Here is a 23,833-nt window from a genome sequence, read left to right as displayed (position 1 = left end):
TTTTTGGGGGGTTTTGGGCCCCCCCTAAGTGAGGGTGATGAAGGCCGAGGCCTTTTCCTTCAGCTGCCTCAGGCACAGGTGGCAGCTCCAGCTCCCTGCGGGGGCACCCAAAACGCCGGGATTTCAGCCCAAAATGCGCGGGGAAAGGGAAAAGCCCCAAATCCCCCCAAATCCACCCCAAATCCGCCCCAAATCCACCCCAAATCCCCACAAATCCGCCCCAAATCCGCCCCAAATCCACTCAAAATCCACCTCAAATCCGCCCCAAATCCCCACAAATCCACCCAAATCCGCCCCAAATCCGCCCCAAATCCACCCCAAATCTGCCCCAAATCCACCCCAAATCTACCCTAAATCCACCCCAAATCCGTCCCAAATCTGCCCCAAATCCGCCCTAAATCCACCCCAAATCCACTCAAAATCCACCCAAATCCACCTCAAATCCCCCCAAATCCGCCCCAAAAAATCCCCCCAAATCCACCCCAAATCTGCCCCAAATCAACCCAAATCTGCCCAAAATCCACCCAAATCCGCCCCAAATCCGCCCCAAATCCGCCCCAAATCCACTCAAAATCCACCCAAATCCACCTCAAATCAACCCAAATCCGCCCCAAATCCACCCCAAATCAACCCAAATCCGCCCAAAATCCGCCCCAAATCTGCCCCAAATCCGCCCCAAATCCGCCCAAATCCACCCCAAATCCACCTCAAATCAACCCAAATCCACCCAAATCCACCCAAATCCGCCTCAAATCCGCCCCAAATCCCCACAAATCCGCCCCAAATCCACCCCAAATCTGCCCCAAATCCGCCCTGAATCCACCCCAAATCCACTCAAAATCCACCCAAATCCACCTCAAATCCCCCCAAATCCGCCCCAAAAAATCCCCCCAAATCCACCCCAAATCCGCCCCAAATCAACCCAAATCTGCCCAAAATCCACCCAAATCCGCCCCAAATCCACCCCAAATCCGCCCCAAATCTGCCCCAAATCCGCCCCAAATCCGCCCCAAATCCACCCAAATCCACCTCAAATCAACCCAAATCCGCCCTAAATCCACTCAAAATCCACCCAAATCCACCCCAAATCCCCACAAATCCCCACCAAATCCACTCCAAATCCACCCCAAATCCACCCAAATCCACCCCAATCCACCCCAAATCCGCCCCAAATCTGCCCGAAATCCACCCGAAATCCACCCCAAATCCACCCCAAATCTACCCCAAATCCCCCAAAATCCCCCAAAAATCCCTCCAATCCCCCCAAAATCCCCCCTAAAATCACCCCAAAATAGCCCCAAATCCACCCCAAAATCCCCCAAATCCCCCCAAAATCCCCCAATACCCCCCTAAATCCCCAATCCCCCCAAATTCCCTTCCTACATTCCCAAATCCCCCCAAACCCCCCCAAACCCCACAAACTCCCCACCAAATCCTCCCAAAATCCCCCCTAAAATACCCCAAATCTCCTCAAAATCTCCCCAAATCCCCCAAATTCCCCCCCAAATCCTCTCAAAATCCCCCTAAAATCCCCTGAATTCCCCCCAAATCCCCTAAAATCCCCCCAAAATGCCCCTAAAATCCCCCAAATCCCCCTAAAACCCCCCAAATCTCCTCAAAATCCCCCCAAATCCCCCCAAATCCTCCCAAACCCCCCCAAATCCACCCCCAAATCCCCCTGAATTCCCTTCCTACATTCCCAAACACCCCCAAATCCCCCCAAAATCCCCCAATACACCCCTAAATCCCCCAAACCCCCCCTAAATTCTCTTCCTACGTTCCCAAATCCCCCCCAAATCCCCCAAAACCCCCTCAAAACCCCCCAAAGCCCCCCCCACCCCCTAAAATCTCCCTAAAATCCCCCAACCCCCCCTAAAATCCCCCCTAAAATCCCCCAAATCCCCCCAAACCCCCCTAAAACCTGCCCAATCCCCCCCTAAAATCCCCCTAAAATCCCCTAAATTCCCCCCAAAATCCCCCAAATCCCCCCAAAATCCCCCCAAACCCCCCAAATCCCCCTCAAATTCCCCCCAAATCCCCCCCAAATCCCTCAAATCCCCCCCAATCCCGCCAATCCCCCCTAAAACCTGCCCAATCCCCCCCTAAAATCCCCATAAAATCCCCTAAATTCCCCCAAAATCGCCCCAAATCCCCCCAGATCCCCCCAAAATTCCCCCCCGAACCCCCTCAAATCCCCCCTAAAATCCCCCCAAATCCCCCCAAGTCCCCCCAAACCCCCCCAAATCCCCTCCAAATCCCCCAAATCCCCACAACCCCCCCCCAAATCCTTCCCAAATCCCCCCAAAATTCCCCCCAAATTCCCCAAATCCCCCCCAAATCCTTCCCAAATCCCCCCTAAATTCCCCCCAAATCCCCCCCAAATCCCCCCAAACCCCCCAAAATCCCCCCAAATCCCCCCAAATCCCCCAAAGCCCCCCCAACCCCCCTAAAATCCCCCTAAAATCCCCCAAATCCCCCAAATCTCCCCCAAATCCCCCCCAAATCCCCAAATCCCCACAACCCCCCCCAAATCCTTCCCAAATCCCCCCTAAATTCCCCCCAAATCCCCCCTAAATTCCCCCCAAATCCCCCCAAATCCCCCAAAGCCCCCCCAAATCCCCCTAAAATCCCCCTAAAATCCCCCCAAATCCCCCCAGATCCCCCTCAAAATCCCCTAAAATCCCCCAAATCCCCCCAAATCCCCCTCAAATTCCCCCCAAATCCCTCCAAATTCCCCCTAAATTCCCCCCAAATCCCCCAAATGTCCCCAAATCCCCCTCAAAATCCCCTAAAATCCCCCAAATCCCCCCAAATCCCCCCTAAAATCCCCCAAATTCCCCCAAACCCCCCCAATCCCTCCTAAAACTCCCCCAACCCCCCCAAAATCCCCCTAAAATCCCCCTAAAATCCCCCAAATCCCCCCAATCCCCCCCAAATCCCCCTCAAAATCCCCCCAAATCCCCCCAAACCCCCCCAATCCCCCCTAAAACCCGCCCAATCCCCCCTAAAATCCCCCCAAAATCCCCTAAATTCCCCCCAAATCCCCCCAAATCCCCCCCAAATCCCCCCAAATCCCCCCAAAATCCCCTCAAATCCCCCCCAAATCCCCCAAAGCCCCCCCAACCCCCCTAAAATCCCCCTAAAATCCCCCTAAAATCCCCCAAATCCCCCCAAATCCCCCCCAAATCCCCCAAATCTCCCCCAAATCCCCCCAAACCCCCCTCAAAATCCCCCCAAATCCCCCCAATCCCCCCTAAAACCTGCCCAATCCCCCCCTAAAATCCCCCTAAAATCCCCTAAAATCCCCTAAAATCCCCCTCAAAATTCCCCCAAATCCCCCCAATCCCCCCCAAACCCCCCCAAACCCCCCCAGCCGCCCCGCCGGGCCCGCGGTACCCTCGGGGGGCTCGCCCATGGGCGGGCTCAGGCAGTACATGTGGTAGCCCCGGTCGCAGTCGTCGCAGAACAGCAGCTGGTCCTGGGGGGGGGGACACCCCAAAAAACGGAGTTTGGGGACCCCCCCGGGCAGTTTTGGGGATCCTCGGGAGGTTTGGGGGCGTCCCGGGGAGGTTTGGGGGGGATTTGGGCGGGTTTGGGGTCGTTCCCAGGGGAGGATTTGAGGGAAATTGGAGTTTGGGGGGGATTTTGGGGGGTCCCGGGGAGATTTTGGGGTCGCCCAAGGGGATTTTGGGGTCCCCCAGGGGGATTTTGGGGGGTCCTCATGGGGATTTTGGAGCTCCCAGGGGGATTTTGGGGTCGCCCCAGTGATTTTGGGGTCCCAGGGGGATTTTTGGGGGGTCCCCCCGTTGATTTTGGAGGGTCCCAGGGGGATTCGGGGGTTCCTGCAGGATTTTGGGGTCCCAGGGGGGATTTTTGGGGTCCCCCAGGGGGATTTTGGGGGGCCCCCGGTTGATTTTGGAGGGTCTCAGGGGGATTTGGGAGCTCCCAGGGGGATTTTTGGGGTCCCAGGGGGGATTTTTGGGGGGGTCCCCGGTTGATTTTGGGGGGTCCCAGGGGGATTTTGGAGTTCCCGGGGGGATTTTGGGGGGTCACCCCAGGGGGGATTTTGGGGGGGTCCCCGGTTGATTTTGGGGGGTTCCTGGAGGATTTTGGGGGGTCCCAGGGGGATTTGGGGATTCCTGCAGGATTTTGGGGTCCCCCAGGGGGGATTTTTGGGGTCCCCCAGGGGGATTTTGGGGGGCCCCCGGTTGATTTTGGAGGGTCCCAGGGGGAGTTTGGGAGTTCCTGGAGGATTTTGGGGGGTCCCAGGGGGATTTGGGAGCTCCCAGGGGGATTTTTGGGGTCGCCCAAGGGGATTTTGGGGTCCCCCAAGGGGATTTTGGGGTCCCCCAGGGGGATTTTGGGGGGTCCTCATGGGGATTTTGGAGCTCCCAGGGGGATTTTGGGGTCCCAGGGGGGATTTTTGGGGGGTCCCAGGGGGGATTTTTGGGGGGTCCCAGGGGGGATTTTGGGGTCCCAGGGGGATTTTGGAGGGTCCCATGGGGATTTTGCAGTTCCCGGGGGGATTTTTGGGGTCACCCCAGGGGGATTTTGGGGGGTCCTCAGGCGGATTTGGGGGATCCTCATGGGGATTTTGGAGCTCCCAGGGGGATTTTGGGGGTTCCTGGAGGATTTTGGGGTCCCCCAGGGGAATTTTGGGGGGTCCCAGGGGAATTTGGGGGGGTCCCAGGGAGATTTGGGGGTTCCTGCAGGATTTTGGGGTCCCAGGGGGATTTTTGGGGATCCCAGGGGGATTTTTGGGGGGCCTCAGGGGGATTTTGGGGGTCCCAGGGGGATTTTGGGGATTCCTGGAGGATTTATGGGGTTCCTGGAGGATTTTGGGGGGTCCTCATGGGGATTTTGGAGCTCCCAGAGGGATTTTAGGGGGTCCCGGGGGGATTTTTGGGGGTTCCAGGGGGATTTTGGGGGTTCCTGAAAGATTCTGGGGTTCCCTGAGGGGTTTTGGGGGTCCCCCAGGGAGATTTTGGGGTCCCCCAGGGAGATTTTGGGGTTCCCTGAGGGATTTTGGGGGTTCCCAGGGGGTTCGGGGGGGATGATTTGAGGGAATTTGGGGGATTTTGGGGGTTCCCAGGGAGATTTTTGGGAACCCCGGGGAGATTTTGGGGTCCCCGGGAGTTTTTGGGGAATCCTTGAGGGGTTTTGGGGGTCCCTGAGGGGCTCTGGGGGGTCCCGGGCTGGTTTTGGGGGGGATTTGGGGCATTTCAAGGGGATTTTGGGGTTCCCCCCTTGGAGTTTTGGGGTGGTTTGGGGGATTTGGGGTGGTTTGGGGGATTTGGGGTGGTTTTGGGGTAGTTTGGGGTGGTTTGGGGGTGGTTTGGGGTGGTTTTGGGGTATTTTTGGGGTGGTTTGGGGTATTTTGGGGGTGGTTTGGGGGATTTGGGGTGGTTTGGGGGATTTGGGGTGGATTTGGGGAGATTTGGGGCGGTTTTGGGGTGGATTTGGGTTATTTTGGGATGCATTTTGGGGTGGATTTGGGGGTATTTTGGGTGGATTAGGGGGATTTTGGGGTGGATTTGGGATATTTGGGGTGGATTTGGGGTATTTTGGGATGCATTTTGGGGTGGATTTGGGGGTATTTTGGGGATTTTGGGGTGGATTTGGGATATTTGGGGTGGATTTGGGTGGATTTGGGGTGGATTTGGGGTGGATTTGGGTTGTTTGGGGGTGGACTTGGGGTATTTTGGGGTGGTTTGGGGGTATTTTTTCGGTGGTTTTGGGGTACTTGGGGTGGATTTTCGGGGTTCATTATCCGGGGAATTTTGGGGGCATTTCGAGGCTGCTTTTGGGGCACGTTTTGGGGTGGATTTGGGACTATTTGGGGCGGATTTGGGGCATTTTGGGGTGGATTTGGGGTATTTTGGGCTGTATTTGGGTTGTTTTGGGGTGGATTTGGGGTATTTTGGGGTGGATTTGGGACTATTTGGGGCGGATTTGGGGCATTTTGGGGTGGATTTGGGGTATTTTGGGCTGTATTTGGGTATTTTGGGGTGGATTTGGGGTGGTTTGGGGGTATTTTTTCGGTGGTTTTGGGGTACTTGGGGTGGATTTTCGGGGTTCATTATCGGGGGAATTTTGGGGGCATTTCGAGGCTGCTTTTGGGGCGCGTTTTGGGGTGGATTTGGGGCTGTTTGGGGCGGATTTGGGGCATTTTGGGGTGGATTTGGGGTATTTTGGGCTGTATTTGGGTTGTTTTGGGGTGGATTTGGGGTATTTTGGGGTGGATTTGGGACTATTTGGGGCGGATTTGGGGCATTTTGGGGTGGATTTGGGGTATTTTGGGCTGTATTTGGGTTGTTTTGGGGTGGATTTGGGGTATTTTGGGGTGGATTTGGGACTATTTGGGGCGGATTTGGGGCATTTTGGGGTGGATTTGGGGTATTTTGGGCTGTATTTGGGTTGTTTTGGGGTGGATTTGGGGTATTTTGGGGTGGATTTGGGACTATTTGGGGCGGATTTGGGGCATTTTGGGGTGGATTTGGGGTATTTTGGGTGGATTTTGGGTATTTTGGGGTGGATTTTGGGGTGGTTTGGGGGTATTTTTTCGGTGGTTTTGGGGTACTTGGGGTGGATTTTCGGGGTTCATTATCCGGGGAATTTTGGGGGCATTTCGAGGCTGCTTTTGGGACGCGTTTTGGGGCGGATTTGGGGCTGTTTGGGGCGGATTTGGGGCATTTTGGGGTGGATTTGGGGTATTTTGGGTGGATTTGGGGTATTTTGGGCTGTATTTGGGTATTTTGGGGTGGATTTGGGGTGGTTTGGGGGTATTTTTTCAGTGGTTTTGGGATATTTGGGATGGATTTTTGGGGTTCATTATCCGGGGAATTTTGGGGGCATTTCGAGGCTGCTTTTGGGGCGCGTTTTGGGGCGGATTTGGGGCTGTTTGGGGCGGATTTGGGGCGGCTCTCACGTCGTTCTCGGCGGTGCCGCAGAGGCTGCAGGACTTGCACTCGATGCACTGCCAGCGGTAGGAGCGCGCGGCCGCCGCCATGGCCAGCGAGAACTGCAGGCACGACGGGTGCCCTGGGCCCCAAAAACCCCAAATTTACCCAAAAATACCCCCAAAATACCCTAAAACCACCCCAAAAAAACCCCAAAACCCCACACCTAAAAAAACCCCAAAACCCCCAAAATCCCCCCAAAATCCCCCCAAGGCCAGCGAGAACTGCAGGCACGACGGGAGCCCTGGGCGCCAAAAACCCCAAATTTACCCCAAAAATACCCCAAAACCACCCCAAAAACCCCATGAAAACCCCCCCAAAACCCCACACCCCCCAAAAAACCCCAAAACCCCCCAAAATACCCCCAATATACCCTAAAATCCCACCTAAAACTCACACCCCAAAACCCCCAAAATCCCCCCAAAATCCCCCCCTGGGCAGCGAGAGCTGCAGGCACGACGGGAGCCCTGGGCACCAAAAACCCCAAATTTACCCCAAAAATACCCCAAAACCACCCCAAAAAACTCCCAAAACCCCACACCTAAAAAAAAACCCAAAACCCCCGAAATCCCCCCAAAATCCCCCCAAGGCCAGCGAGAGCTGCAGGCACGACGGGAGCCCTGGGCGCCAAAAACCCCAAATTTACCCCAAAAATACCACAAAAACACCCCCAAAACCCCCCCAAAACCCCCGCAAAACCCCACACCCCAAAATCCCCCCCAAATCCCCCCAAAATTCCCTAAAAACAACCCCAAAACCCCCAAAATCCCCCCCCGGCCAGCGAGAGCTGCAGGCACGACGGGAGCCCTGGGCGCCAAAAACCCCAAATTTACCCCAAAAACACCCTAAAAACCACCCCAAAAAACGCATTAAAAAACGCAAAAAAAAAAAAAACCAAAACCCCACACCCCCAAAACCCCATAAAAGCCCCAAATTTACCCCAAAAACACCCTAACCCCCCCCCAAAACTCCATTAAAAAACGCAAAATAAACCCCAAAAACCCCACACCCCAAAAACCCCATAAAAATCCCAAAAATACCCCAAAAATAACCCCCAAACCCCCCAAAATCACCCCAAAAACCAACCCGGACCCACAGGGATCCCAAAAACCCCCAAATCCCCCCCCCCCCAAAAATTCCCCAAAAATACCCCCACAACCCCCCCAGCCCCAAAACCCCAAAATTCCCCCAAAATCTCCCCAAATCCCTGAACCCCAAACGCAGCCAGACCCCGAGGTCCCCAACGCCCCAGGGATGTCCCCGATGTCCCCTCGGTGTCCCCAAATCCCCCCGATGTCCCCAAATCCCCTCAGTGTCCCCAAATCCCCCCGATGTCCCCCTGGTGTCCCCAAATCCCCTCAGTGTCCCCAAATCCCCTCAGTGTCCCCAAATCCCCCCTCAGTGTCCCCAAATCCCCCCGGTGTCCCCAAATCCCCCCGGTGTCCCCTCAGTGTCCCCAAATCCCCCCGGTGTCCCCTTGGTGTCCCCAAATCCCCTCAGTGTCCCCAAATCCCCCCGGTGTCCCCTTGGTGTCCCCAAATCCCCTCAGTGTCCCCAAATCCCCCCGGTGTCCCCTCAGTGTCCCCAAATCCCCCCGGTGTCCCCTTGGTGTCCCCAAATCCCCTCGGTGTCCCCAAATCCCCCCGGTGTCCCCTCAGTGTCCCCAAATCCCCTCAGTGTCCCCAAATCCCCCCGGTGTCCCCTCAGTGTCCCCAAATCCCCTCAGTGTCCCCAAATCCCCCCGATGTCCCCTCGGTGTCCCCAAATCCCCCCTCAGTGTCCCCAAATCCCCCCGATGTCCCCTCGGTGTCCCCAAATCCCCCCAATGTCCCCTCAGTGTCCCCAATGTCCCCCTGGTGTCCCCAAATCCCCTCAGTGTCCCCAAATCCCCCCGGTGTCCCCTCAATGTCCCCAAATCCCCCCGATGTCCCCCCGGTGTCCCCAAATCCCCCTGATGTCCCCTCAGTGTCCCCAAATCCCCCCGATGTCCCCAAATCCCCCCCGATGTCCCCAATGTCCCCAAATCCCCCCAATGTCCCCAATCCCCCCAATGTCCCCAAATCCCCCCCATGTCCCCAATCCCCCCCGATGTTCCCAATGTCCCCGATGTCCCCAATCCCCCGATATCCCCAACACCCCCAGTGTCCCCAGTGATGTCTCTGGTGTCCTCTCAGTGTCCCCAATGATGTCCCCAATGTCCCCTCAGTGTCCCCAATCCCCCCGATGTCCCCAATGTCCCCCCGATGTCCCCAATGTCCCCCCGATGTCCCCAGGTGTCCCCAATCCCCCTCAGTGTCCCCAATCTCCCCAGTGTCCCCATGTCCCCAATCCCCCAGGATGTCCCCAATGTCCCCAGGTGTCCCCAATGTCCCCAAACCCCCCCGATGTCCCCGGTGTCCCCCCGGATGTCCCCAAATCCCCCCAGTGTCCCCCCAGTGTCCCCAAATCCCCCCGGTGTCCCCCCGGTGTCCCCGCGGTGTCCCCGCACCGGCGCGGCCGCAGTCGGCGCAGGCGATCAGCTGCTCCTCGGCTCCCCGATGTCCCCAAATCCCCCAATGTCCCCAAACCCCCCCAATGTCCCCAAATCCCCCAATGTCCCCAAACCCCCCCGATCCCCCCAAATCCCCCCAATGTCCCCAAACCCCCCCGATCCCCCCAAATCCCCCCAGTGTCCCCAAACCCCCCCGATGTCCCCCCGGTGTCCCCCGCGGTGTCCCCGCACCGGCGCGGCCGCAGTCGGCGCAGGCGATCAGCTGCTCCTCAGTCCCCGATGTCCCCAAAGCCCCCCAATGTCCCCAAATCCCCCAATGTCCCCAAGCCCCCCGATCCCCCCAAATCCCCCCGATGTCCCCAAATCCCCCCAATGTCCCCAAACCCCTCCGATGTCCCCAAATCCCCCCAAATCCCCCCAGACCCCCGCGGTGTCCCCGCACCAGCGCGGCCGCAGTCGGCGCAGGCGATCAGCTGCTCCTCGGCTCCCCGCTGTCCCCAAACCCCCAAATCCCCCCCAATGTCCCCAAATCCCCCAATGTCCCCAAATCCCCCAATGTCCCCAAACCCCCCCGATCCCCCCAAATCCCCCCAATGTCCCCAAATCCCCCCAAATCCCCCCAAACCCCCCAGACCCCCGCGGTGTCCCCGCACCGGCGCGGCCGCAGTCGGCGCAGGCGATCAGCTGCTCCTCGGCTCCCCGCTGTCCCCAAACCCCCAAATCCCCCCCAATGTCCCCAATGTCCCCAAATCCCCCAATGTCCCCAAACCCCCCAATGTCCCCAAACCCCCCCAATGTCCCCAAATCCCCCCAAATCCCCCCAAACCCCCCAGACCCCCGCGGTGTCCCCGCACCGGCGCGGCCGCAGTCGGCGCAGGCGATCAGCTGCTCCTCGGCTCCCCGCTGTCCCCAAACCCCCAAATCCCCCCCAATGTCCCCAATGTCCCCAAATCCCCCAATGTCCCCAAACCCCCCAATGTCCCCAAACCCCCCCAATGTCCCCAAATCCCCCCAAATCCCCCCAAACCCCCCAGACCCCCGCGGTGTCCCCGCACCGGCGCGGCCGCAGTCGGCGCAGGCGATCAGCTGCTCCTCGGTCCCCGATGTCCCCAAATCCCCCCAATGTCCCAAAATCCCCCAATGTCCCCAAACCCCCGGTGTCCCCAAATCCCCCAATGTCCCCAAACCCCCCCAATGTCCCCAAATCCCCCCAAACCCCCCGGTGTCCCCTCAGTGTCCCCCGGTGTCCCCGCACCGGCGCGGCCGCAGTCTGCGCAGGCGATCAGCTGCTCCTCGGCTCCCCGCTGTCCCCAAACCCCCAAATCCCCCCCAATGTCCCCAATGTCCCCAAATCCCCCGGTGTCCCCAAATCCCCCCGATGTCCCCAAATCCCCCAATGTCCCCAAACCCCCCCAATGTCCCCAAATCCCCCCAAATCCCCCCAAATCCCCGCGGTGCCCCCGCGGTGTCCCCGCACCGGCGCGGCCGCAGTCGGCGCAGGCGATCAGCTGCTCCTCGGCTCCCCAATGTCCCCAAACCCCCAAATCCCCCCCAATGTCCCCAATGTCCCCAAATCCCCCGATCCCCCCAAATCCCCCCAATGTCCCCAAATCCCCCAATGTCCCCAAACCCCCCAAATCCCCCCGATGTCCCCCCAAATCCCCCCAGACCCCCGCGGTGTCCCCGCACCGGCGCGGCCGCAGTCGGCGCAGGCGATCAGCTGCTCCTCGGCTCCCCGGTGTCCCCAAATCCCCCAATGTCCCCAAACCCCCCCGATCCCCCCAAATCCCCCCGATCCCCCCAATGTCCCCAAATCCCCCAATGTCCCCAAACCCCCCAAATCCCCCCAAATCCCCCCAAATCCCCCCGCGGTGTCCCCGCACCGGCGCGGCCGCAGTCTGCGTAGGCGATCAGCTGCTCCTCGGTCCCCGATGTCCCCAAACCCCCAAATCCCCCCCAATGTCCCCAATGTCCCCAAATCCCCCAATGTCCCCAAACCCCCCCAATGTCCCCAAACCCCCCAATGTCCCCAAATCCCCCCGATGTCCCCCCAAATCCCCCCCAATCCCCCCAAATCCCCGCGGTGTCCCCGCACCGGCGCGGCCGCAGTCGGCGCAGGCGATCAGCTGCTCCTCGGCTCCCCGGGCCCGCGCTCCGCCGGCGCAGAAGTCGCAGGGACCCTCGGGGGGCGGCCCGGGGGGGGCGGGGCGGCCTGGGGAGACCCCCAAAAATGTGGGGGAGGGACCCCAAAACCCCCACCCCAAAAACCTCGGAGCGCCCCCCCCAAAAGACCCCCCCCCCAAAAAAACCCCGAGATCCCCCCCCCCCCCAAGATACAGCCCCCCAAAAAAGAACCCCCCCAGATCTGAAATCCCCCAAAAGACCCCAAAAACCGCCAAGAGCCCCCCAAAATCCCCCCAGGGACCCCCTGAACCCCCCCGAGCCCCCCAAAATCCCCCCAGGGACCCCCTGAACCCCCCCGAGCCCCCCAAAATCCCCCCAGGGACCCCCTGAACCCCCCCGGAGCCCCCCAAAATCCCCCCAGGGACCCCCTGAACCCCCCCGAGCCCCCCCAAATCCCCCCAGGGACCCCCTGAACCCCCCCAGAGCCCCCAAAATCCCCCCAGGGACCCCCTGAACCCCCCCGGAGACCCCAAAATCCCCCCAGGGACCCCCTGAACCCCCCCGGAGCCCCCCAAAATCCCCCCAGGGACCCCCTGAACCCCCCCAGAGCCCCCCAAAATCCCCCCCAGGGACCCCCTGAACCCCCCCGGAGACCCCAAAATCTCCCCAGGGACCCCCTGAACCCCCCCAGAGCCCCCCCAAATCCCCCCAGGGACCCCCTGAACCCCCCCAGAGCCCCCAAAATCCCCCCAGGGACCCCCTGAACCCCCCCGGAGACCCCAAAATCCCCCCAGGGACCCCCTGAACCCCCCCAGAGCCCCCCAAAATCCCCCCAGAGACCCCCTGAACCCCCCAGAGCCCCCCAAAATCCCCCCAGGGACCCCCTGAACCCCCCCAGAGCCCCCCAAAATCCCCCCAGGGACACCCTGAACCCCCCCGAGCCCCCCAAAATCCCCCCAGGGACCCCCTGAACCCCCCCGAGCCCCCCAAAATCCCCCCAGGGACCCCCTGAACCCCCCCGAGCCCCCCCAAATCCCCCCAGGGACCCCCTGAACCCCCCCGAGCCCCCCAAAATCCCCCCAGGGACCCCCTGAACCCCCCCGAGCCCCCCCAAATCCCCCCAGGGACCCCCTGAACCCCCCCAGAGCCCCCCAAAATCCCCCCAGGGACCCCCTGAACCCCCCCGGAGCCCCCCAAAATCCCCCCAGGGACCCCCTGAACCCCCCCAGAGCCCCCCAAAATCCCCCCAGGGACCCCCTGAACCCCCCCGAGCCCCCCAAAATCCCCCCAGGGACCCCCTGAACCCCCCAAAATCCCCCCAGGGACCCCCTGAACCCCCCCGAGACCCCAAAATCCCCCCAGGGACCCCCTGAACCCCCCCAGAGACCCCCAAAACGACCCCCCAGACCCCCAAATCTCCCAAAATCCCCCCAAAATCCCCCCAGAGACCACCTGAACCCCCCCAAATCCCCCAAAAGATTCCCCCCAAAACGACCCCCCAAAACAACCCCCTCAGACCCCCCAAATCCCCCCAAAACCCCCCTGAACATCCCCCAAACCCCCCAGAGACCCCCCCAGACCCCCAAATCCCCCAAAATCCCCCCAAAACCCCCAGACCCCCCCAAAAAATCCCCTCAGGGACCCCCTGAACCCCCCCAGAGACCCCCAAAAGATCCGCCCCAAAACCCCCCCAAAACGACCCCCCCAGACCCCGAAATCCCCCAAAATCCCCCCAAAATCCCCCCAGGGACCCCCCGAACCCCCCAAAACCCCCCAGACGCCCCCAAAATCCCCTCAGAGACCCCCCCAGAGCCCCCCAAAACCCCCCAGAGCCCCCCCAGAGCCCCCCCCGGTTCTTGGGGTGTTTGGGGGGGTCGGGGTTGGTTTTGGGGTGAATTTGGGGCAGTTTGGGGTTGGTTTTTGGGGCTGGGGGGGGGGTTTAGGGCTGGATTTGGGGCGTTTTGGGGCATTTTTGGGGTGATTTGGGGTGATTTGGGGGCGTTTCGGGGCATTTTGGGGTGTTTGGGGGTGTTTTGCGGCATTTTTGGGGTGTTTTGGGGTGATTTGGGGTTGTTTTTGGGGTATTTTGGGGCATTTTGGGGGTGTTTTGGGGGTGTTTTGGGGCATTTTGGGGTGTTTTGGGGGTGTTTTGGGGCATTTTTGGGGCGTTTTGGGGTGATTTGGGGGTGGTTTTTGGGGTGTTTGGGGGTGTTTTGAGGCATTTTTGGGGTATTTTGGGGTGTTTGGGGGGTGTTTTGAGGCATTTTGGGGCGTTTTGGGGCATTTGGGGGTGTTTTGAGGCATTTTTGGGGTGTTTTTGGGGTGTTTTGGGGCATTTTGGAGGTGTTTGGGGGTGTTTTGAGGCATTTTGGGGTGTTTTGGGGGTGTTTTGAGGCATTTTTGGGGCGTTTTGGGGTATTTTGGGGCATTTTGGGATGTTTTGGGGGTGTTTTGAGGCATTTTTGGGGCGTTTTTGGGGCGTTTTGGGGGTGCTTTGGGGCGTTTTGGGGGTGTTTTGAGGCATTTCTGGGGTGGTTTTGGGGGTGTTTTGGGGCATTTTGGGGTGTTTTGGGGCATTTTGGGGCATTTTGGGGCGTTTGGGGGTGTTTTGAGGCATTTTTGGGGCGTTTTGGGGGTGTTTGGGGGCATTTTGGGGCTTTGGGGGTGTTTTGGGGCATTTTGGGGCGTTTTCGGGCGTTTGGGGGTGTTTTGAGGCATTTTTGGGGTGTTTTGGGGTGTTTTGGGGCATTTTGGAGGTGTTTTGGGGCATTTTGGGGCGTTTTGGGGCATTTGGGGGTGTTTTGGGGCATTTTTTTGGGGTGATTTTAGGGAGCTTTGATGGATTTTGGGATGGGTTTGGGGGTATTTTAGGGTGCTTTCAGGCATTTTGGGGTGATTTTAGGGCGTTTTGGGGTCTTTGGGGGCGTTTTCGGGTGTTTTGGGGTGTTTTTGGGGTATTGGAAGGTGCTTTGGGTGTTTGGGGGTGATTTTAGGATGTTTTGGGGGTATTTTGGGGTGTTTGGGGGCGTTTTGGGGTGTTTGGGGGTGTTTTGGGGGGATTTGGGGTGATTTGGGGGTGTTTGATGTTTTTCGTGTGGTTTTGGGGTGTTTAAGGGCGGTTTGGGGGTGTTTTGGGGCATTTTGGGGTGATTTGGGGTAATTTAGGGTGTTTTGGGGTGTTTTTCATGTGGTTTTGGGGTGTTTAAGGGTGATTTGGGGGTGTTTTGGGGCGGTTTCAGGGTGTTTGGAGAATTTGGGGTATTTTGGGGAGTTTTAGGGTGGTTTGGGGGATTTTGGGGTGGTTTAGGGCTAATCTGGGGCATTTTGGGGCGATTTTGGGGTGGGTTTGGGGTGATTTTGGGGTAATTTGGGGTGGTTTGGGGTGATTTGGGGTGATTTGGGGTTATTTTCAGGTTTTTGGGGCATTTTGGGGTGTTTTGGGATGATTTTAGGGTGATTTTGTGATTTTCGGGCTGATTTGGGCCGTTTTGGGATATTTTGGGGCATTTTGGGGTAATTTAGGGTGTTTTGGGGGTGTTTTTCGTGAGGTTTTGGGGTGATTCGGGGGAGTTTTGGGGGTGTTTGGAGGATTTGGGGGTATTTGGGGGAGTTTTAGGGTGGTTTGGGGCAGGTTTGGGGGATTTTGGGGTGGTTTAGGGTGATTTTGAGGCATTTTGGTTGGTTTGGGGTATTTTGGGGCATTTGGGGGTAATTTTGGAGTGTTTGGGGTGTTTTGGGGTGATTTGGGGGTATTTTAGAGCATTTTAGGATGATTTGGGGGTGCTTGAGGGTATTTTGGGGCATTTTGGGTGATTTTGTGTGATTTTGGGGTGATTTTGTGTGATTTGGGGTGATTTTGGGGTGATTTCGGGGTGCTTTGGGGTGATTTTGGGGTGATTTTGGGTCATTTTGGGGTGTTTTTCATGTGGTTTTGGGGTGTTTAAGGGTGATTTGGGGTGATTTAGGGGTGCTTTGGGGTTATTTGGGGTCATTTTGGGGTGATTTGGTGTGATTTGGGGTGATTTGGGGTTGTTTTGGGGGTGATTTAGGGGTGTTTTGGGGTGATTTTTTGTGATTTTGGGGTGTTTTGGGGTGATTTTTTGTGATTTGGGGTGAATTAGGGGTGCTTTGGGGTGATTTTGGGGTGATTTGGGGTCATTTTGGGGTGTTTTGGGGTGTTTTGGGGTGTTTTTCATGTGGTTTTGGGGTGTTTAAGGGTGATTTGGGGTGATTTTGTGTGTTTTGGGGTGTTTTGGTGTGATTTGGTGTGTTTTGGAGTGATTTTGGGGTGTTTTGGGGTGTTTCGTGGTGATTTAGGGGTGATTTAGGGGTGGTTTTGGGTTGTTTTGGGGTGTTTTGGGGTGATTTAGGGGTAATTTTTTGTGATTTTGGGGTGTTTTGGGGTGATTTTTTGTGATTTTGGGGTGGTTTTGGGGTATTTTGGGGTATTTTGGGGTGTTTTGGGGTGATTTTTTGTGATTTTGGGGTGTTTTTGGGGTGATTTTGGGGTATTTTGGGGTGTTTCGGGGTGATTTTTTGTGATTTTGGGGTGTTTGGGGGTGTTTTTGGGGTGATTTTGGGGTACCTGTGTTCCTGCGCTGGTTTTCGGGGACCCAGTTTAACTCTTTGTAAAACTCTGAGGGGAGGCAGAGGCACAAAAAGGGGGTGAGACCCCCCCCCCCAAAATCCCCCCCACCCCAAATATTCGGGATGGGCTCCGAGGCCTTCAGGGACCCCCCCCCCCAATTGGGGACAGGGACCCCCCCTCCCCAAAGAACCCACGGGACCCCCAAAAATGGGGCAGGGACCCCCAGGACCCCCCAAAAATGGGGCAAGGACCCCTAAAAATCCCCCAAAAATGGCCCAAGACCCCTCCCCACCCCTTCTAACCCCCCCAAAAGGGGTCCCAGCCCCCCAAGAACCCCTCAAAACCACCCCAAGACCCCTCCCCACCCCCCAAACCACCCCAGGACCCCCCAAAAATGTGACCCAGCCCCCCAAAAACGGCACAAGGACCCCCAAAACCCCTCGCCACCCCCTCTAACCCCCCCAAAAGGGGTCCAAGCCCCACCAGAGCCCCCCAAAACCGGCCCCAACCCCCCCCAAACCACCCCAGAACCCCCCAAAAATGCACTGAACCCCCCCAGAAAACGGCACAAGGACCCCCAAAACTGCCCCAAAATCTCCCCAAGACCCCTCCCCACCTCCCCTACCACCCCCCAAACCCCCCCAGAACCCCCCAAAATGCGCTCAACTCCCCCAAAAACGGCACAAGGACCCCCAGAACCCTCCCAAGACCCCTCACCACCCCCTCTAGCCCCCTCAAAAGGGGTCCAAGGCCCCCCAGAGCCCCCCAAACCCCCCAAAAACTCCTCCCCACCCCCTCAACCCCCCCAAAAGGGGTCCAAGCCCCACCAGAAGCCCCCAAAACCGGCCCCAACCCCCCCCAAACCACCCCAGAACCCCCCAAAACGCGCTGAACCCCCCCAAAAACGGCACAGGAACCCCCCCAAGACCCCTCCCCATCCCCTCAACCCCCCCAAACCACCCCAGAACCCCCCAAAACGGCACAGGGACCCCAAAACTGCCCCAAAACCCCCCCCAAGACCCCTCCCCACCTCCTTAAGCCCCCCCAAACACCCCCCAAAATCCCCCCAAGACCCCTCCCCACCCCCTCAGGCCCCCCCAAACCACCGCAGGACCCCCCAAAAATGCGCTCAACCCCCCAAAAACGGCACTGGGACCCCCCAAAACCGCCCCAAAACGGCACAGGGACCCCGAAACCCGCCCCAAACCCCCCCAAGACCCCTCCCCACCCCCTCATCCCCCCCCAAACCACCCCAGGACCCCCCAAAAATGCGCTCAACCCCCCAAAAACGGCACAAGGACGCCCCAAAACCCCCCTGAAAATGGCACGAGGACCCCCAAACTCGCCCCAAAATCCCCCCAAGGCCCCTCCCCACCCCCTCAGTCCCCCCCAAACCACCCCAGGACCCCCCAAAAATGCACTGAACCCCCCCAAAAACGGCACAGGGACTCCCCAAACCCCCCCAAGACCCCTCTCCACCTCCCCAGGCCCCCCCAAACCACCCCAGGACCCCCCAAAAATGCGCTCAACTTCCCCAAAAACGGCCCAAAACCGCCCCAAAAATGGCTCAGGGACCCCCCAAACCCACCCCAAAAGCTCCCCAAGACCCCTCCCCACCCCCTCAACCCCCCCCAAACCACCCCAGGACCCCCCAAAAAACGTCCCAAACCCGCCCCCAAAACGACACAGGGACCCCCCAAACCGCCCCAAGACCCCTCCTCACCCCCTCAAGCCCCCCCAAACCACCCCAGGACCCCCCAAAAACGGCACAGGAACCCTAAGACCCCCCCCCCAAACTGCCCCAAGACCCCTCCCCACCCCTTAAACCCCCCCCAAACCGCCCCAAGACCCCTCCCCACCCCCTAAACCCCCCCCAAACCACCCCAGGACCCCCCAAAAATGCGCTCAACCCCCCAAAAAACGTCCCAAACCCGCCCCCAAAACGACACAGGGACCCCCCAAACCGCCCCAAGACCCCTCCCCACCTCCCCAAACCACCCCAGAACCCCCCAAAAACGGCACAGGAACCCTAAGACCCCCCCCCCCAAACCGGCCCAAGACCCCTCCCCACCCCCAAACCCCCCCCAAAAACCGCCTCAAGACCCCTCCCCACCCCCAAACCCCCCCCAAAAACTGCCCCAAGACCCCTCCCCACCCCCAAACCCCCCCCAAAAACTGCCCCAAGACCCTTCCCCACCCCCCCAAACCCCCCCCAAAAACCGCCCCAAGACCCCTCCCCACCCCCAAACCCCCCCCAAAAACTGCCCCAAGACCCCTCCCCACCCCCAAACCCCCCCCAAAAACCGCCCCAAGACCCCTCCCCACCCCCTAAACCCCCCCCAAACCACCCCAGGACCCCCCAAAAATGTACTCAACCCCCCAAAAAACGTCCCAAACCCGCCCCCAAAACGACACAGGGACCCCCCAAACCGCCCCAAGACCCCTCCTCACCCCCTCAAGCCCCCCCAAACCACCCCAGGACCCCCCAAAAACGGCACAGGAACCCTAAGACCCCGCCCCAAACCGCCCCAAGACCCCTCCCCACCCCCTAAACCCCCCCCAAAAACCGCCCCAAGACCCCTCCCCACCCCTTAAACCCCCCCAAACCGCCCCAAGACCCCTCCCCACCCCCTAAACCCCCCCCAAACCGGCCCAAGACCCCTCCCCACCCCCAAACCCCCCCCAAAAACCGCTCCAAGACCCCTCCCCACCCCCAAACCCCCCCCAAAAACCGCCCCAAGACCCCTCCCCACTCCCCCAACCCCCCCCCAAACCGCCCCAAGACCCCTCCCCACCCCCAAACCCCCCCCAAAAACCGCCCCAAGACCCCTCCCCACCCCCAAACCCCCCCCAAAAACCGCCCCAAGATCCCTCCCCACCCCCTAAACCCCCCCCAAAAACCGCCCCAAGACCCCTCCCCACCCCCAAACCCCCCCCAAACCGCCCCAAGACCCCTCCCCACCCCCTAAACCCCCCCCAAACCACCCCAGGACCCCCCAAAAATGTACTCAACCCCCCAAAAAACGTCCCAAACCCGCCCCCAAAACGACACAGGGACCCCCCAAACCGCCCCAAGACCCCTCCTCACCCCCTCAAGCCCCCCCAAACCACCCCAGGACCCCCCAAAAACGGCACAGGAACCCTAAGACCCCCCCCCAAAAACCGCCCCAAGACCCCTCCCCACCCCCAACCCCCCCCCAAAAACCGCCCCAAGACCCCTCCCCACCCCCTAAACCCCCCCCAAACCACCCCAGGACCCCCCAAAAATGTACTCAACCCCCCAAAAAGCGTCCCAAACCCGCCCCCAAAACGACACAGGGACCCCCCAAACCGCCCCAAGACCCCTCCCCACCCCCTCAAGCCCCCCCAAACCACCCCAGGACCCCCCAAAAACGGCACAGGAACCCTAAGACCCCGCCCCAAACCGCCCCAAGACCCCTCCCCACCCCCTAAACCCCCCCCAAACCGGCCCAAGACCCCTCCCCACCCCCTAAACCCCCCCCAAACCGCCCCAAGACCCCTCCCCACCCCCTAAACCCCCCCCAAACCGCCCCAAGACCCCTCCCCACCCCTTAAACCCCCCCCAAACCGCCCCAAGACCCCTCCCCACTCCCAAACCCTCCCCAAAAACCGCCCCAAGACCCCTCCCCACCCCCCCAACCCCCCCAAAAAGGGGTCCCCCCAAGGCCCAAGCCCCCCCCTCACGCTTGTGGTGGTTCCTGCGGGGGGGCCCCGCGCCCCCCCCCCGGCTCCTCGCCCTCCTCCTCGGCCAGGTGGGTGTGGGTGTAGTGGTAGCTCAGCCCCGGGCGGTTCTTGTAGCGCTTCCCGCAGACTGCACGGCGCAGAGGGCACTCAGCGGGCACCCAGCGGGCACCCAGCGGGCACCCAGCGGGCACCCAGTGGGCACCCAGCGGGCAGTGGGCACTCAGCGGGCACCCAGCGGGCACCCAGCGGGCACCCAGCGGGCACCCAGTGGGCAGTGGGCACTCAGCGGGCACCCAGCGGGCACCCAGCGGGCACCCAGTGGGCACCCAGCGGGCAGTGGGCACTCAGCGGGCAGTGGGCACTCAGGGGTCACTCAGCGGGCACTCAGCGGGCAGCGGGCACTCAGCGGGCACTCAGGGGGCAGTGGGCACTCAGGGGGCACTCAGTGGGCACTCAGCGGGCACTCAGCGGGCACTCAGTGGGCAGCGGGCACTCAGCGGGCAGCGGGCACTCAGGGGGCACTCAGCGGGCACTCAGGGGGCACTCAGCGGGCAGCGGGCACTCAGGGGGCACTCAGGGGGCACTCAGGGGGCACTCAGGGGGCACTCAGCGGGCAGCGGGCACTCAGGGGGCACTCAGTGGGCACTCAGCGGGCACTCAGTGGGCAGCGGGCACTCAGGGGGCACTCAGGGGGCACTCAGCGGGCACTCAGCGGGCACTCAGCGGGCAGTGGGCACTCAGCGGGCAGCGGGCACTCAGCGGGCAGCGGGCACTCAGGGGGCACTCAGCGGGCACTCAGGGGTCACTCAGGGGGCACTCAGCGGGCACTCAGTGGGCAGTGGGCACTCAGCGCTCAGGGGGCACTCAGCGGGCACTCAGCGGGCACTCAGTGGGCAGTGGGCACTCAGGGGGCAGTGGGCACTCAGTGGGCAGTGGGCACTCAGGGGGCAGTGGGCACTCAGTGGGCACTCAGTGGGCACTCAGCGGGCACTCAGTGGGCAGTGGGCACTCAGGGGGCAGTGGGCACTCGGGGCACTCAGTGGGCACTCAGCGGGCACTCAGTGGGCACTCAGCGGGCAGCGGGCACTCAGTGGGCACTCAGGGGGCAGTGGGCACTCAGTGGGCACTCAGCACTCAGTGGGCACTCAGTGGGCACTCAGTGGGCAGTGGGCACTCAGTGGGCAGTGGGCACTCAGCGGGCAGTGGGCACTCAGCGGGCACTCAGAGGGCACTCAGTGGGCAGTGGGCACTCAGTGGGCACTCAGTGGGCACTCAGCGGGCACTCAGCACTCACTCAGCGGGCACTCAGCGGGCACTCAGCGGGCAGTGGGCACTCAGCGGGCACTCAGGGGTCACTCAGCGGGCACTCAGCGGGCAGTGGGCACTCAGCGGGCACTCAGGGGTCACTCAGCGCTCAGCGGTCACTCAGTGGGCACTCAGCAGTCACTCAGTGGTCACTCAGCGCTCACTCAGCGGTCACTCAGCGGTCACTCAGCGGTCACTCAGCGCTCACTCAGCGGTCACTCAGCGGTCACTCAGCGCTCACTCAGCGGTCACTCAGCGGTCACTCAGCGCTCACTCAGCGCTCACTCAGCAGTCACTCAGCGGTCACTCAGAGGTCACTCAGAGGTCACTCAGTGGTCACTCAGCGGTCACTCAGCGGTCACTCAGCGCTCACTCAGCGCTCACTCAGTGGTCACTCAGAGGTCACTCAGTGGTCACTCAGCGCTCAGTGCTCACTCAGCGGTCACTCAGCGCTCACTCAGCGGTCACTCAGCGGTCACTCAGTGGTCACTCAGCGCTCACTCAGCGGTCACTCAGCGGTCACTCAGTGGTCACTCAGCGCTCACTCAGCGCTCACTCAGCGGTCACTCAGCGGTCACTCAGTGGTCACTCAGCGCTCACTCAGCGGTCACTCAGCGGTCACTCAGTGGTCACTCAGCGGTCACTCAGCGCTCACTCAGCGGTCACTCAGTGGTCACTCAGCGGTCACTCAGCGGTCACTCAGGGCTCACTCAGCGGCCGAGCGGCCACTCAGGGGGAGGGGGGTTGGGGGGAAAAGGAGCCCCTCGATTTCCCCCCCCAAAATCCCCCCCCCCAAAGACCCCTCTGAACATCCCCCGAAACCCCCAGGGAGACCCCAAAATCCCCAGACTTTATCCCAAAAATACCCCCAGAGACCCCCCCAAAACGACCCCCCCAGACCCCCCAAACCCCACCCCAAAGACCCCCCTGAACATCCCCCAAAACCCCCAGGGAGACCCCAAAATCCCCAGACTTCACCCCAGAAATATCCCCAGAGACCCCCTAAACCCCCCAAAGACCCCCAAAATCCCCGAACCCTCCTGAACCCCCCAGAGACCCTCCCAAAGACCCCCCCAAATCCCCAGAGAGACCCCCAAAATCTCCAGACTTCACCCCAAAAATACCCCGAGACCCCCCAAAGACCCCCAAAATCCCCGGACCCCCCCCAAAATCCCCCCAGAGACTCCCCTGACCCCCCCCAGAGACCCCTCAAAGACCCCCCCAAATCCCCAGAGAGACCCCCAAAATCCCCAGACTTCACCCCAAAAATACCCCGAGACCCCTTGAACCCCCCCAGAGACCCCCAAAGACCCCCCCAAATCCCCAGAGAGACCCCCAAAATCCCCAGACTTCACCCCAAAAATACCCCGAGACCCCTTGAACCCCCCCAGAGACCCCCAAAGACCCCCCCAAATCCCCAGAGAGACCCCCAAAATCCCCAGACTTCACCCCAAAAATACCCCGAGACCCCCTGAACCCCTCCAGAGACCCCCCAAAGATCCCCCGAACCCCCCGGAGAGACCCCCCAGAGACCCCCAAAAATCCCCAAAAACCCCCAAAATCCCCTCCCCCCCCCCATTGGGTCAGAGGCCACCAGAAAATGGGGCCAAGGCCCCCCAAAACCCACCAAAAATGGGGCAGGGACCCCAAAAATCCCCCCCAAAATGGGGCAGGGACCCCAAAAATCCCCCCCAAAACGGGACAAGACCCCTCCCCACCCCCTCTGGACCCCCTAAGCCACCCCAGAGCCCCCCAGAAATGGGGCAGGGACCCCCAAAACCCCCCCAAAAACAACCCAAAACCCCTCAACCCCCTCCGGATCCCCAAAACCAGCCCAGAACCCCCCAAAATGGGGTCAAACTCCCCCAGAATGGCCCAGAGACCCCAAAACTGCCCCAAAATGGGACAGGGAGCCCTGAACCCCCCAAAATGGGGCCAAAACCCCCCCAAAAAGGGACAGGAACCCCAAATTCCTCCCAAAATGGGGTCAAACTCCCCCAGAATGGCCCAGAGACCCCAAAACTCCCCCAAAATGGGACAGAAACTGCCCCAGAAGCACCCAAAATTGGGGCCAAAACCCCCCAAAATGGGACAGGGAGCCCCGAACCCCCCCAAAATGGGGCCCAAACCCCCCAAAATGGGACAGGGAGCCCCGAACCCCCCCAAAATTGGGGCCAAAACCCCCCAAAATGGGACAGGGAGCCCCAACCCCCCCCCAAAATGGGGCCCAAACCCCCCAAAATGGGACAGGGAGCCCCGAACCCCCCCAAAATGGGGCCAAAACCCCCCAAAATGGGACAGGGAGCCCTGAACCCCCCCAAAATTGGGGCCCAACCCCCCCAAAATGGGACAAAGACCCTCAAATTCCCCCCAGAATGGCACAGAGACCCCAAAACTCCCCCAAAATGGGACCAAACCCCCCCAAACTCCCTAAAAAATGGGGCCAAAACCCCCCAAAATGGGACAGGGACCCCCAGATTCCCTCCCAAACGGCACAGGGAGCCCTGATACCCCCCAAAATAGGGCCAAGACCCCCCAAAATGGGACAGGGACCCCCCAGATCTCCCCAGAGTGGCACAGGGACCTCCCAAAATGGGATCAGAGCCCCCCAAAATGGGACCAGAATCCCCCAAAATGGGACCAGAGCCCCCCAAACAGGAC

General features: G+C 60.5%; 1 protein-coding gene across 1 annotated transcript in view; it reads right to left on the bottom strand.

Annotated features, from left to right (window-relative positions):
• The window catches only part of LOC138101274 (zinc finger protein neuro-d4-like), a 39,964-nt gene continuing 16,131 nt past the window's right edge, over positions 1–23,833 (bottom strand). Inside the window, 7 exon segments of the mRNA XM_068999102.1 lie at positions 1–95; positions 3,397–3,478; positions 6,929–7,041; positions 11,546–11,662; positions 16,160–16,210; positions 19,868–19,887; positions 19,889–19,994. Coding sequence (XP_068855203.1) covers positions 25–95; positions 3,397–3,478; positions 6,929–7,041; positions 11,546–11,662; positions 16,160–16,210; positions 19,868–19,887; positions 19,889–19,994 — 560 coding nt within the window. The 3' untranslated portion in view covers positions 1–24.

Source organism: Aphelocoma coerulescens, unplaced genomic scaffold (assembly GCF_041296385.1).
Source record: "Aphelocoma coerulescens isolate FSJ_1873_10779 unplaced genomic scaffold, UR_Acoe_1.0 HiC_scaffold_231, whole genome shotgun sequence".
In the NCBI taxonomy this organism is placed as follows: domain Eukaryota; kingdom Metazoa; phylum Chordata; class Aves; order Passeriformes; family Corvidae; genus Aphelocoma; species Aphelocoma coerulescens.
This window is presented reverse-complemented; position numbering and strand designations above follow the sequence as displayed.